This window comes from Dendrobium catenatum, unplaced genomic scaffold, assembly GCF_001605985.2.
Source record: "Dendrobium catenatum unplaced genomic scaffold, ASM160598v2 fragScaff_scaffold_1398, whole genome shotgun sequence".
In the NCBI taxonomy this organism is placed as follows: domain Eukaryota; kingdom Viridiplantae; phylum Streptophyta; class Magnoliopsida; order Asparagales; family Orchidaceae; genus Dendrobium; species Dendrobium catenatum.
In genome coordinates, this window is record NW_021319860.1 from 806,284 (window position 1) to 820,119 (window position 13,836).

At 33.6% G+C, this 13,836-nt stretch overlaps 1 protein-coding gene across 1 annotated transcript; it reads right to left on the bottom strand.

The window, feature by feature from the left end:
- Window positions 1-3,445: 3,445 nt before the first annotated feature.
- Window positions 3,446-8,812, bottom strand: LOC110097349 (nicotinamide/nicotinic acid mononucleotide adenylyltransferase-like). Its single transcript, XM_028699835.1, has 4 exons — window positions 8,612-8,812; window positions 8,311-8,398; window positions 7,827-7,900; window positions 3,446-3,847 (listed from the first exon to the last, which is right to left on the bottom strand). The coding sequence occupies exons 2-4, from the start codon at window positions 8,385-8,387 to the stop codon at window positions 3,681-3,683; spliced, it is 318 nt and encodes a 105-aa protein (XP_028555668.1). The 5' UTR covers window positions 8,388-8,398; window positions 8,612-8,812; the 3' UTR covers window positions 3,446-3,680.
- Window positions 8,813-13,836: the final 5,024 nt, after the last annotated feature.

A 13,836-nucleotide genomic window follows, 5' to 3' on the forward strand; every position in this document is an offset into this window, starting at 1 on the left:
ATACATAATATTTAAAACTATTAAAAATATATATTTAATACATAAACTATAATATTTACTAATATACCACATAAAATTATCCTTTCCTTACATTCTACCACTCCATTGAAGCGATGAAATATTTATATTCACAGTGAAAGAAGGCCATTAACAAAGAAGGTAGTCGCTAATAGTGATTTTTGACGGAAGATTTAACCAAAATGTTAGAATTGGTTAAAACAGGGATTTTAGGTAGTATATTAGTAAATATGAAATTTTAGATGTTAAATATGTATTTTTAATAGATTTAAGTGTTATGTATGTAAAAATTTCTAAATAATATTAATAATATAATCTTTCAACCTCTCATTAACTAAAAGAAAAAAAAATACAGCTCATCTTGATCTTTGAATTCAAATATCTCATCTGTAATTTGTATGTTAATTTGACTTCAAATTTTATTTGAGATAATTTTTTTTAAAATGATAATTTTTCAAAAAATGTTTCAAAATGAAATCTTAATGGGCTCAAAAGTAATAAAAAATAAAAATAAAGATAAAAAGAGGCAAATCTTTATAGTAGAAGAGGGCACCATCACCATCAATGCTACTTCTCCTCTGCTCTGTGACAGCCATGCTCTGCTTCAAGCTGTTAACTTCTTCCTTCACTACAATTGCGACAGGGATGACGAGAAGAAAGATAACAACGGCCCCGTTGGCAATCATCTCGGCACGAGAGAACGAAACAACCTTCTCTACCACAATAATAACCAGCAGATAACCGCCGAGAGCGACGGCGAGGTACATAAAATAATAAAAAGGCTTTGTTGAATCCCCAACGCCACTGCCACGCGGCGGCTCCATTACACGCACATTATACACAAACACAAGCGATACAGCAGCCAGAAGCCAAGCAACAAGCAAAACGAGAGATTTCGAATCATCACTGCCGTAGAACGCCAAGTAAAGCTGGGTGAAAATAGCGCCGCTGAGACCAACAAAGCATTTGAGTAAGCCGAGCACGATTCCGCGGCTCGCCGGAAAATTCTTAATGCCATGACGAGCGCGCCAGTGTTGGCAAAAGATTGGGAATTTGCTCTGACGCAGATGTAGAGACACATCTGCCAAACGGCGGGGCAGGGGAGGCGGGCCATGATGGAAGAGACGGGTCGTGACGAACTCTCTCCGAAGCTGCTTGCCGGAGCGAAGTCGGACAAGAACGAAGGAGCCGAAGAAGCCTATCGTGCAATGAAGCCGAACAGCACGACGAGATCGAAGCTTTTGTTCCGATGAATTTATAACCCGCTCAATACGAGCGGGTTTCTAATTCACGCAAAACAGAATCCGTAATACACGCCTAATGCATCTGATGATTTCCTTTTGTTCCGCTCAAAAGTACCCAAACAACTAAATTTAGTAAATACAAGTAATTATTTTACTTTACACTCCTAATTCAGGCAACCAAACAACCCCTAAGATACATGCCAATTTTCTTTAACTCAAATATACCCAAAAATACCAACTTCCACAAAAATCACAAAAAAAAAGTCATTGTATTCTACTCATTAAATAAAGTAAATTGATATATAAAAGCATATGTTAGTTTGTAAATGTGTGAAAGTTATTGAATTAAATGTCAATTGAATAAATTTCCAAAAGTTAAAATTTTGATAATTGTTCATCTATACAAAATACTATAACGGGGTCATTTATAAGTTCGGCTTAGTCACTTATCCATGTATGCATTGGTGGGGGAAGATGGAGTTCAAGTGCAGGTCGCTGATGGTGATCAGGTTAAAGGAAAACAGTGAAAAGAGAGAAGAAGAAGAGATGGTGATCAGGTAAAAGGAAAACAGAGAAAAGAGAGAAGAAGAAGAGAAAGAAAAAGAAGAGAAGGAAAATAAGTGGAAGGAAAAAAGCAAGAAATTATATTTTTTATATTTTGTGCATAAATGGAGTAAATAATTATTTTTATGTAAAGTTTTGATGTAAATTTAATTAATGATTACTTAGGAATCCCATAATATATTGGGAGGGAAAATGTGAAGATTTAAGTGGCATATAAGGAGAGGAAATATTGAGGTAAAAGTCATTTTTGGATTAAAATTTTAAATGAAGTATTTGATTCAAATATAAATTATATGAATTGTTAAATTGAGAAAATTTGGATCGTTGTAGGCGACATATTCACATAGGCTAGTTTGAACTATCCAAATTTCGGAAGTAACTTATTGCGGAGGTAATATATGTAATTTCTAATACATAAAGCAAGTACATTAGCCTCTTTAATGTACCCTTACACCAGAACCAGTTTAGAATGTTACTCGTTAGCAATTCTGCATAATATTGAATGGAATCATATGTTTTGATAAATGGGTTACAGTATTAAATGAAAGGCATGTGATATGAACAGACCTCTTATAAATGCATTGTATACCCGTTTATTTTAAATTGATGTATGACAAAGTATAATTGATGAAGTAAATATAGATAGACTTGAGAAAATATCATGTTAAAGTGATGTGCAAGAGGGGCAGTGCAGCCACAGTGGGCAATATGACCCAAACAAAGGCAATGCAACCTCGATACAAGGAGGCATGCGGGCTATAAGGAAGCCTAAGAACTATGGAGGCAATGCGACCTCAATATGATGAAGAGTACGGGCTATGGAGGCAATGTGATTTCAATATGATTAAGCCAATGGGCTAAAAATAACCTAGACCTAGACACATCTTAACATAACACATTCTCAGGTAATATATGATATGAAATGTGAAAGAAAAGATGTTCAATTAAATGAAATGTCTATGTGATTAAATCTAAGATTAAAGAATTACAATTAACATGATGTTGTTTTTCTTGTAGTATCATGATGTGTATTTTGCCTTTTTTATTCATGTGAACATATTAATATTAAGTGGTCTTTACATACATCTCATTCATGTAATTTATATACATATATATATATATATATAATGATGTATTATAAAGCATGCATTACTTGATTACATATAATCATTGAACTTGTAAGTTAATTATATCTTTTGTACATTTGAATCATGTCATAAAGCTAGACATCTTTAAAAGCATCAAAGCTCATCAGATTTTTATTTTGACAGTTTTTTTATGAAAAATAGGAAAAATAAGGTTAAGATTGAGTAAAAACAGGCTTAAAATCGGCTTATGTTTTGCTGTGTAAATTGTTATGTTAAGGGATAGTGGGAGATATGTAAGATATTTTAATGAAAATTTGGGCTTTTTAGTTGCACTATATAGCTTAATTATCAATGAAATATTAGATTAATTCAGCTTCATTATAAGTTGTGAAGCTTTATTTTTCAATATAGAAAAGCGATACGTCGAATATGAATATTATATCAATTGTTGAACTCCTTTATTGTGTTGTAACACTCTACAACAATACTCTACTATATCCCTTACAAGTATTGTAGAGTGCCACAAAAATAAAAATAACATTTTCATTCCTAACATATGATACTTTTCATCATCTAAATGTTTATATAAAACATCCACTAACATTACATTTGCTACATAAACAGAAGCATCTAATAACTCTAATTATATCAAACAAATACTTACAAGGTCACTAATAAAATTCAAAATAGTGCATCACTGAATCGTCTACATACCTCGACTATAGACCCACAAACAAAACTAAATAATATAATATAAAACAAATACTTACAAGCTAAACAAAGTAAAACAAACATTGTTAGAAATATATACAGATGAGGATGCTAACTCACATGGAATGTAAGGTACCTTTTTCTTATACGCATCATTCACTGGTGACATATAGCCTCCAATAACACAATATCCAAGTAAGTTTAATGCGTCCCTTGCAAGCTCTAAACCAAGAACGCAATACACAATGCATTAGCTAAGTATCCAAAAGAACATTATAATCATCATATATCTAAACATATGCATAAAAATCCACAACAAGTGATATGCGTGAGCAGCTTATATGTAGGAAGAATTGTGACTTGTGAGACATTCGGAAGTTCGTATTTAAGACAACATTACTAAGCATATAACCTGATACGACAAATATTTACGATGACCTTAACAACTAAAAAGCTATAGCATATGAATAATTAACAAAAAATGCATCAAGCAAACAAAGTCCATTGATGAAAAACCACAAAATCTACAAGAGATGTAGAATATTGTGTGATAATTGTAGGAATTGTAAAAATTTCTGTTTAATCAAGAATAAAATTTTCAAATAACATGAGTTCTAACTCAAAACAAGCTAAACCTACAATAAATTTTGACTTAAGAAATTATCTCAACAATCAAACGACCTCCAAATGATGCAAGTTTAACACCAAAATGATCAATGCACAATAGCTCCAAAAACACCCAAATCAAAGCACACAGAGGGCTCTAACCTGACAAACCAATGGCCCAGACAATACTACCCAACACAGTATTCCCACTTCACATGTAAAAGGATGTCACACAATCGATAAGGCTACCGCATACCAATGTTTAAAATTGAGCATCTGGGTATTGAGGCGTTTTTTGTTCATGACGCAAGGCGTAAGCCTTAAGGCGTTTTGAGGCATGAGCCTCAAGGCGTTTTGCGAGCTAGCCTCCTTTTACCTTCCCCTCTATTATTTCGTCTCGGTCTTCTAACCCCTTCTTCTCTATCCACAGTTCCCGCCCCATCTGTATCTTTCTTCTATTTAAAAATTGTAAGTTGCAACGTAGTTGCGTCGTGTCTTGTCTTAATGTAATTTAAGGTGGCTTCTAAGAGTAGTCAGAAGCTTTGTCGTGTCCTATTTAGTGTGTGTTTTGATATTTTGAAGGAAGACAAGTCTTTTTATTATTCAATCATAGTTTGTGTTTGTGTGTTTTTTTTTTTTAGCATAAAGTTTATTTTTGAAAACTCAAATTATTAAATTGAAATTTCAGGTATATCCCCTGTTGATTAAATGGCTAATAAAGAATGTTTTGTGTACTGAAGGTCAATTGAAATAGGTAAGAATTGTTTTATGGTATGTTTTGATTGAAAATTATTTTAGTAGCTCTTTAGTTATATTTGAATATTTAGTTTATTAAATATTTATTATTAACAAAAAATAATGATATTTGTTCGATCGTCTGTTTATGCCTCGTTAATTCAAGATTTTGGGTTGGGTCATGACATAAGCAGTATTTTAGTTTTGAATAGCTTTACATATCAAGATATTAAAATAAATATCTTATTATAATGATTGTTTAATGTGTTACGCACTATAAAGAAAATAATTGAAAAGAGCTCAAGCAAAAATTAAGCTCCTCCAAAGGAATCGTATGAAGATAGGGACAAATGACTTACATAAAATCTCATTCCCCATGACTTTGTTGTAGGCATGGAATTATAATTTTGCTTGCTAACTTTCATGAAGAATAAGTAATAATGACACATATATGCAACAAAAACGATGAGGCAACTATGAGCTAAAATATGGTGTGGAGGATGCTACGCCACATGAGTTCAAGCCTTATGTATGGATGAAAACTATGGGGGTGACTAGGGGCCACATATATACATTTGAAGGTCATTATGAGGATAGAAGATGATCATCCACCCATAGAGAGCAAAATGGTGCTAGCATCAAGAATAATTGGTTACACGGTGAGAAGTCTAAGAAAGCATGTTGTCTATGCTAACAAAAGCTACAGCAATAGGTGTTTTGGTCGGTACTCAGGATAATACAAATGAAGACGACAACAATAATGATGATGAAGACTATGAAAATAATGATAACAATAATGAAAGTGAGGAGTGAGAGTTTTATTTACTTCATTTTAAGTTTTTTTGTGTTTCTTGTTGATGACAACAATTTTTAAAATTATTGCATAGGAACTCATGCACGAAACTATATTAATATTTGTATAAAAATTAAGTTAATTGAAATTTGATTGCATATATACTTGGGTCAAATTGTTTTGAAATTGAGTTAATTTTATAGTTATTTTGAGTTATTAATTTGAAAATTGATTGCATATATAGTGACAGTTGTCTTGTTTGACGTTTTGTGTATTTGCATGTTGTATAAATTCAAAATGCAACCAAATAATGGCTGGTCTATAAGACGTTACAACTGAATCTAGTTGCAAAAAAATTATGGAGCTTCAAGATTGTAATCAAGACAATCGCAATAAGTGGTCATTTGTTTTAAGGGAGATCTTCACAACCATGTATTTGCGGCCTAATACAATCCTAATATATATCTGAGATCATTCTATAAGGTCTTAATTTAATTGCCACAAGTTTTTATGACGGATCATAAATGACTATAACAGTCGTAAATACGAGGTTGCGATCAGAAATATGATGGTAAAAGCTTTCGCAAAAGAGTTATATTCCCATGGTGGTTGATCCTTCTCCCCCCCATAGGACTCGACCCTCACTATAGCAATCACCATTCCATGTTCATACCATTAGGGCTGTCAATATTCGACACGACCCGAAACACGACCCAGAAACGACACGGAAAAATCCGTGTTCGAGTCGACCCGGGTAGCAAACGGGTCGTGTTCGGGTTAGAGAAAATGACCCGATTTGAGTTTCGGGTCGTGTTCGGGTCAACCCGGAAACCCGAATATGACCCGATTTCAACCCGTAAAAATTAGAGGAGGTGGTGGCGAGGAAATAGGGGAAAGCGAGGAAGAAGAAGTTGGAGGTGGCGGTGGCGGCCCAGGGAGTGGATGAGGATGGAGTAGAGGAGATCGGAGGAGAAACAAAGGCGGCGGCGGAGAAGCCACTGGACGAGGGCAGTGGCGGTGGAGAGAGAAGCAAGTTCGGAGGCAAAGGATTTGAGCAGGGAGTGCCACAGAACAGCAGGAACGGAGCGGTAGGACTCAGCAAGGCAAAGCTCCTCGGGCGAGAGCTCAGCTGGAGGCGGTCCGTCGGGGTCAGCTTCCTCAGCGATGGATATAGAGGAGGAAAGGAAGTCGATGAGTGGAGATGGGATCGCCAGTGGCGGTGGAAACGGCAGCAATTGCGAGAGAGGAGACGGGAGGAACAACAAAGTTGTGGCAGGGGAGGGGTAATAAGAGACGGCTGAGAGAAGAAGCGGCGGCAGAGAAGGCCGCAGTCGGACGTGGAGAAAGTAGCAGCGTCGTCATTTAAATTTTTCTGTGTCGGGTCGTGTTGACACGAACACGATCCGGGTCGGGTTCGGGTCTACAGAATTGACCCGAAATCAATTCCGGGTCATGTCAGTTACAGCCGGGTCAAATTCGGGTCTGACCCGAACACGACCTGCCGACACGAATTGACACCCCTACATACCATCACACTATCACACTAAAATCCCTATGATCCACCCAGCCCTAACCCCTTCGAAGCACCTTTACCAACAAATTCCTTTCAAATTCAAATTCTAATCCATTTCCTAATCAACCCAACTTCCTCCAATTTAAGCACAAAACAACCTCAAAACAGACTTCCAACAACTCACCAAGCCACCTCCCTACATAAGTTTACATAACAACATGGATATAAATTCAACTTTCTGGTTTATATAAAATAGATACTAAGATCCATATCCTTATATGCATATTCATCATATGGTCAGTATAGTTTCCAATATTTCAGCATAATGCAGCATTACAAGTTTTCAAATTTTACAGGTAAAATGCAATGTAAGAAAGATAAGGTAATCATCACATTTGCCCAAGTGAATGTCTCGTTATCAGAAAAAATATATATATCATAGAAATAAATACAATAACCAGACATGAATCTTTGACCACAAAGCATAATATAACTATTAGATATCCTACTTTCAAGAACAGTAAAAAACATTAGAAGACATTTAAAAAACTCACCAAACATGCGCATGTGCATGTATGTTGGAGGATTGAAGCTTCCGGGAGATACCAGAACAACAAAGTTGGAATTCCTGACAATTGCATAAAAAGTACACAAAGGAAAATACATACTAGAAAGATGTTTTTTATTAATGTGCATAAGCTATCAAAAAACTTAACAAGTGGAAGCTCACAATAACTTGTGAATAGCATCACCGCATAAAATGTAAAAGAGAACCACACATTGGAAATTTCATCATCATCATGATTAGCCTTATCATAATTAACCTTTTCGTGTCAACTTACAAAGATTAATAGAAATTTACGCTCACTAAAACAAAAGGAACTTTGTATTGACGAATGCAATGTTCAAGTATCTACATTTTTTTCCCATTAGACAGTTCAAATGATTTTTGAATGAAGGATATAACATTGATACAGTAGTAAACTCCTACAACTAACACGTCATATATTCGCTAAACCAGGATATGAGTGTGCTTACTTATTTAGAGTTAAGGAGGAACTAGCTTCTTCGGGATGCCCCAGGACCAACTTATCCTGGGGAATAGGAATATCCATGCCAAAAATACCTACAGATACGAATAACAATGTTGAAATCGAATATGTTATGCATAGTTGTTTGAAAAGTGCCTTCATTGATACAAATCTATCCAACAGAAAAAAACAAAAAAAATAAACGGAAAAATGGATTATATTATAACCTACGGAACCAGACATGAATCTTTTTCCTAAATCCGATAGTTTAGCCAAAGAAGCGCGCGAAGGGGGTGAAAGATCATTACCTAGGCGGCAAGCTCCCGTCGTGACTTCCGATCCGACAGGAACGACGTTGTCGAAGGAGGCCAAACAGCTTCCTTCAGCGACTCTCTCAAAACTCTACTTCACCCCGTAGCACGCGAAGCCGAAGCAGCAACGAAGACATGGAAACGAGGAAAAGCATACCCTATACATGGAATTTTTATTGGAGTCCTCCCACTTACGTAGAGATGCGTACTCTCGGTTTTTGCTCTGGCTAGATATTATTTAGTAATAACGAGGAATATCATCATGTGAAGACCAATACCGAGTTATACCGAGCACATACCGAGTTTTCTCTAGGAAAAACTATGTATTTTTTTTATTGCTCGGTATTGCTCGGTATAGCTCGGTATTGATCTTCACATGATAATATTCTTTGTTATTGTTTGGTATTGCTCGGTATTTGCTTGGCATTTCTCGTTTTTTAGCGCGATTTTAGCTTTGGGAGGACGCATCTCTACGTCAGGTGGGAGGACGCAATAATAATTCCTATACATGCCTAAGTGCCTAACACTATTAGGGGGTGTTGGGTATCGGATTTGTGTTCACTTAAATCCAGCCAAACACCTTTCCGAGCGCAACTAAATCCGGCGACTCAGTAAATTCTGGATTTAGGGATTTAGGGCATAAATTTCGGTAAATCCTAATCTAAGGCCGCAAGCCAACCAAACGTTTTGGTTGTTCGGTTCGATTAAAGTTCGTTTGTGATCGTTTAATTAGCTAAACAAATAAACTTGAACAATATTTTAAATACTATATTCTTAAATAAACAAACTTGAGCACTAATGTATTCGGCTTATTTATGTTCACGAACAACATCATTTGAAGTTCGTGAACAAACTCGATATTAAGCTCGATAAGAAGCTTGATTCGTTTTCGATTTTGAACTCGTAAATAAGCTAGATAAAAATAATTAATATTTGACTATAAAATTAATAAATATAAATAATCATTGCCTTTATTACATGTACAATTGCTTTTATTATAAATGTGTTTGTTCATAGATATGTTCATGAACGTATTTGTTTGATAATTAAAAAACGAAAGTCTTCCCGGTTGCCGACGAAAGGCAAACCCTAACGCCTCAAAGTTATTATTGATTAACTTAATTAATATAATTTAAACATTAATAAAATAATTAATAGTATAATTAGTGCATAAATTAATTATTTAACTTAACTTAATTGAATAATTAATGATATATTAGTAATTAAATATAAAATAATTAGCTAAAATAATATAACTTAAAATATATATCACTAAATATATAATTAATATTGTAAATAATAATTAATGAGTAATTCAAACTTAATAATTTTGATAATCATACAATTTAAATATCTGACTACAATAAATTTTGAAATACATTGTCAAACATCTTCTTAGAATTTAACAGTATTTAATATTTATCATATCAAATACTTTTAAGGATTTAGTAGCCTCGTAATTTATTAAATTCGGATTTATAGGATTTACTAAATCCCACTAAAGTTAATCTAATATGATACCAAACACCTCTTTAGACTCAAAGTTAGGGTGTCAAATTTTGACACGACCCAAAACATGACCCGAACCTGACCTGAAAAAATCCGGGTTCAGTTCAACCTAGTTAGCAAACGGGCCAGGTTCATGTTCAAATAACTGACCCGATTTGAGTTTTGGGTTGTGTTCGGATTGACCCGAAACTCGAAAATAACCCGAAACTGACCCGGAATTGGTTATGCCCGAGTCTTCTACCCCGTCCTACCTGCCCTACCCTCGAAAAGACCTGACTCTGACGCATCGAGTCGAGTTGCTATCGCTCAATCCTTGGCTCCGCGTCAGCGGTCAGTCGCGTGATGCGACTCCCGTCAAATGAACCCAAATTATGCACATGAAGTATGATTGAAAAAATCATGACATTAATCAAATAATTAAATTGTCTATAAATCTCGTATGCTTATGATCAAATATAGCAGCTCGACGAGATGAATCAAACAAGCCCCATATCATTAAGGTATTTAAACGCCAAATAATCAATTTATAATCAAAAGATTCAATATGACACATCTTATAGTGTTATGAAATCATGGTTTGATTTATCAAAATATTGCTCCCAAGCCACAATAATAGACCCACATTCTCCACATGAGTTAAATTTTTTGAGTTTGGAAAGTGCTTGGAGCATTGAAAAACTCAGTAGCTATACTTGATGTTGACGATCACCTACAAATATCGCCATTATTTGACTGCCATCATTAGATCATCATTGTCTGAATTTCACCATCTAACTATTGTCCTCTAGCTATGATAGTTTATATCCCATCATTCGACTATCACCATGTCACACCCCAACCCAACTTAAAGGTACCCTTAATATGATAACTTGGATGAGGAGACACCAAACATATACCCACAACCTATTTGGAAAGAATTGTCTTTTATCTTCTCCCAAAGCCATTACAACCATTTATATTCTAACTTATAGTGAAATTAACGCTCATTTCATATCAACATCAAAACATATGTTACTATCAAGTCCCAAAAGAATCATTTACAGTAGTCATGAACTTCATCACTCGCACAACTTTATCAATAACATTTATGAAAAAAAAGAGCAACAAAAATTAAAATATGTAAAACCAGTAATACTGAACCGGCCGCACTCTATTGGGTCCTTATCCATCCTTGAAATATATAAACAACATAATCGATAAAACTAACAACCCAATTAGTTTCCATAATATATAACTATAATACCCACACAAAACATAATCAATATGCATATTTTAATTTTTAATCTCATATTCAATCATATTCAAGTGCATCACATGAAATGTTTTATTATGTAATAGCATATGAATTAGTGTAATCACATTAATTGTATTAATGTATTACATAAACTACTATCATATGCAATGTTTTAGTTACTTGATCAGTTTGTATCAATTATAAGGACAGAGCAATTATCATTATTATCAATGCAACATATCCATGCCTATCAAGGTACGCACACCACATATATACATGTGAAATTGATTATGAATGCATGTCATATTTCTATAATTTTAGTCAAGTTATCACTGGCATGTGCATATCTCTTAATATATAATGTTTAATCAAATGAAATTATGTTATATACACAAAATACATAATATTTTAAGCCAATAAACACATTTAATAATATGTTTTTCCTGCATCTTGTCATATAGGTCATAACTAGTGGTAGTTAAATCATAGTTAGGTGGCTTCTTATAAGAGCCATCACTCATGACATATATTATATTATCCCCTTATGATTCCCTTCTTGTATCTAGATCTGGGTTCACATTATAAACATCTCATTTAAATGAAAGCTCATCATCTCACTCTCTTGTACAAGGTATCTTATTACAACCGGCTTGAATCAATCAATGACACTAGGCAACCCTTCTTATTTACACATATATGCCAAAATTATTCATAGTATAATGAATAACATTATCATATTCAATGTGCATATCTAATGAAACAAGCAAAATATAAATCATTCTTGTACAATTTAACTACAATAGACCCGTATAACAAATATATCAATATACTAATGTTAGAATGTATGTCAGATCAGATGCACTATAATATTTTGCATGTCATGTACTTATATGTCTAGACCATATACAATAGCTTTTACCCAGTTTATACACGCCCTTATCCTGATCAATTTAGTTAAAATATCGTACATGTAAAATTATAATATGATCATATTAACTTGTTTAGATTAATCATTTATAGTACATATAAGAAGTTACACAGCGAAAACTTATTAAAATTAGGAGATAATACATGCTAATCAGATTTAGGAAAGATCAATTGAGTAAAATTAAAATTATCAAAAATATAAGTAGAGTTAAAGTCAATTACCTTGATTAGAATAATTTTGCTAAATAGGTTGATGGATGAAAATTTCCTAAAACAAAATGTTCTCTCCTCTCTCTTTTGCTCTCTCTCTCCTTAATCATATGTTTTTCCTGCATCTTGTCATACAAGTCATAATTAGTGATAGTCAAATCATAGTTAGGTGGCTTCTTCTAAGAGCCATCACTCATGACATATTATATTATTCCCGTATGATTCCCTTCTTGTATTTAGTACTGGGTTCACATTACAAACATCTCATCTAAATGAAAGCTCATCATCTCACTCTCTTGTACAAGGTATCTTATTACAACCGGCTTGAATCAATCAATGACAATAGCCAACCATTCTTATTTACACATATATGTCAAAATTATTCATAGTATAATGAATAACATTATCATATTTAATGTGCATATCTAATGAAACAAGCAACATATAAATCATTCTTGTACAATTGAATAACAATAGACTCGTATAACAAATATAGAAATATACTAATGTTAGAATGTATGTCATATCAGATGCACTATAATACTTTGCATGCCATGTACTTTATGTCTATATCATATACAATAGCTTTTACCCATTTTATACACGCCATTATCTTGATCAATTTAGTTAAAATATCATACATGTAAAATTATAATATGATCATATTAATTTGTTTAGATTAGTCATTTATACTACATATAATAAGTTACAGAGTGAAAACTTTTTAAAATTAGGAGATAATGCATTCTAATCAGATTTAGGAAAGATTAATTGAGTAAAATTAAAATTATCAAAAATATAAGTATAGTTAAAGTCAATTACCTTGATTAGAATAATTTTGCTAAATAGGTTGATGGATGAAAATTTCCTAAAACAAAATGTTCTCTCCTCTCTCTTTTGCTCTCTCTCTCTCTCTCCTTACCCCCAACTACAACGGTTGAAAATAGGGGTTTTTATGGGTTTTGGGATATTAAATGGATAATGAAATGAAATATTAATTTTTTCTAGAGACTTAGTGCAAACGTCACAACATTGCTCCCAAAACACAAGAGATCCAAGACATTGACATTGCATTGCCCAACTACAATGCCATTGTGCCTACCAACTTAGAACTCTCCAAACAAAGAAGCAAAAATCACCATGCTAACTAGATCAGTGCCACAATGCTCTCATGCAAAAATTTAAAAAATGTCAGAATTTAAATGTGGTTCTATTTGATCATTAACACGATATTAATAAATAATTAATCTAATGCACATAAGAGTTATTACAAATCGTATATTTGTGGTTATCTAACCAACATCATTTGATTTCCATGATTTGAACATCATTTTGTAATCGC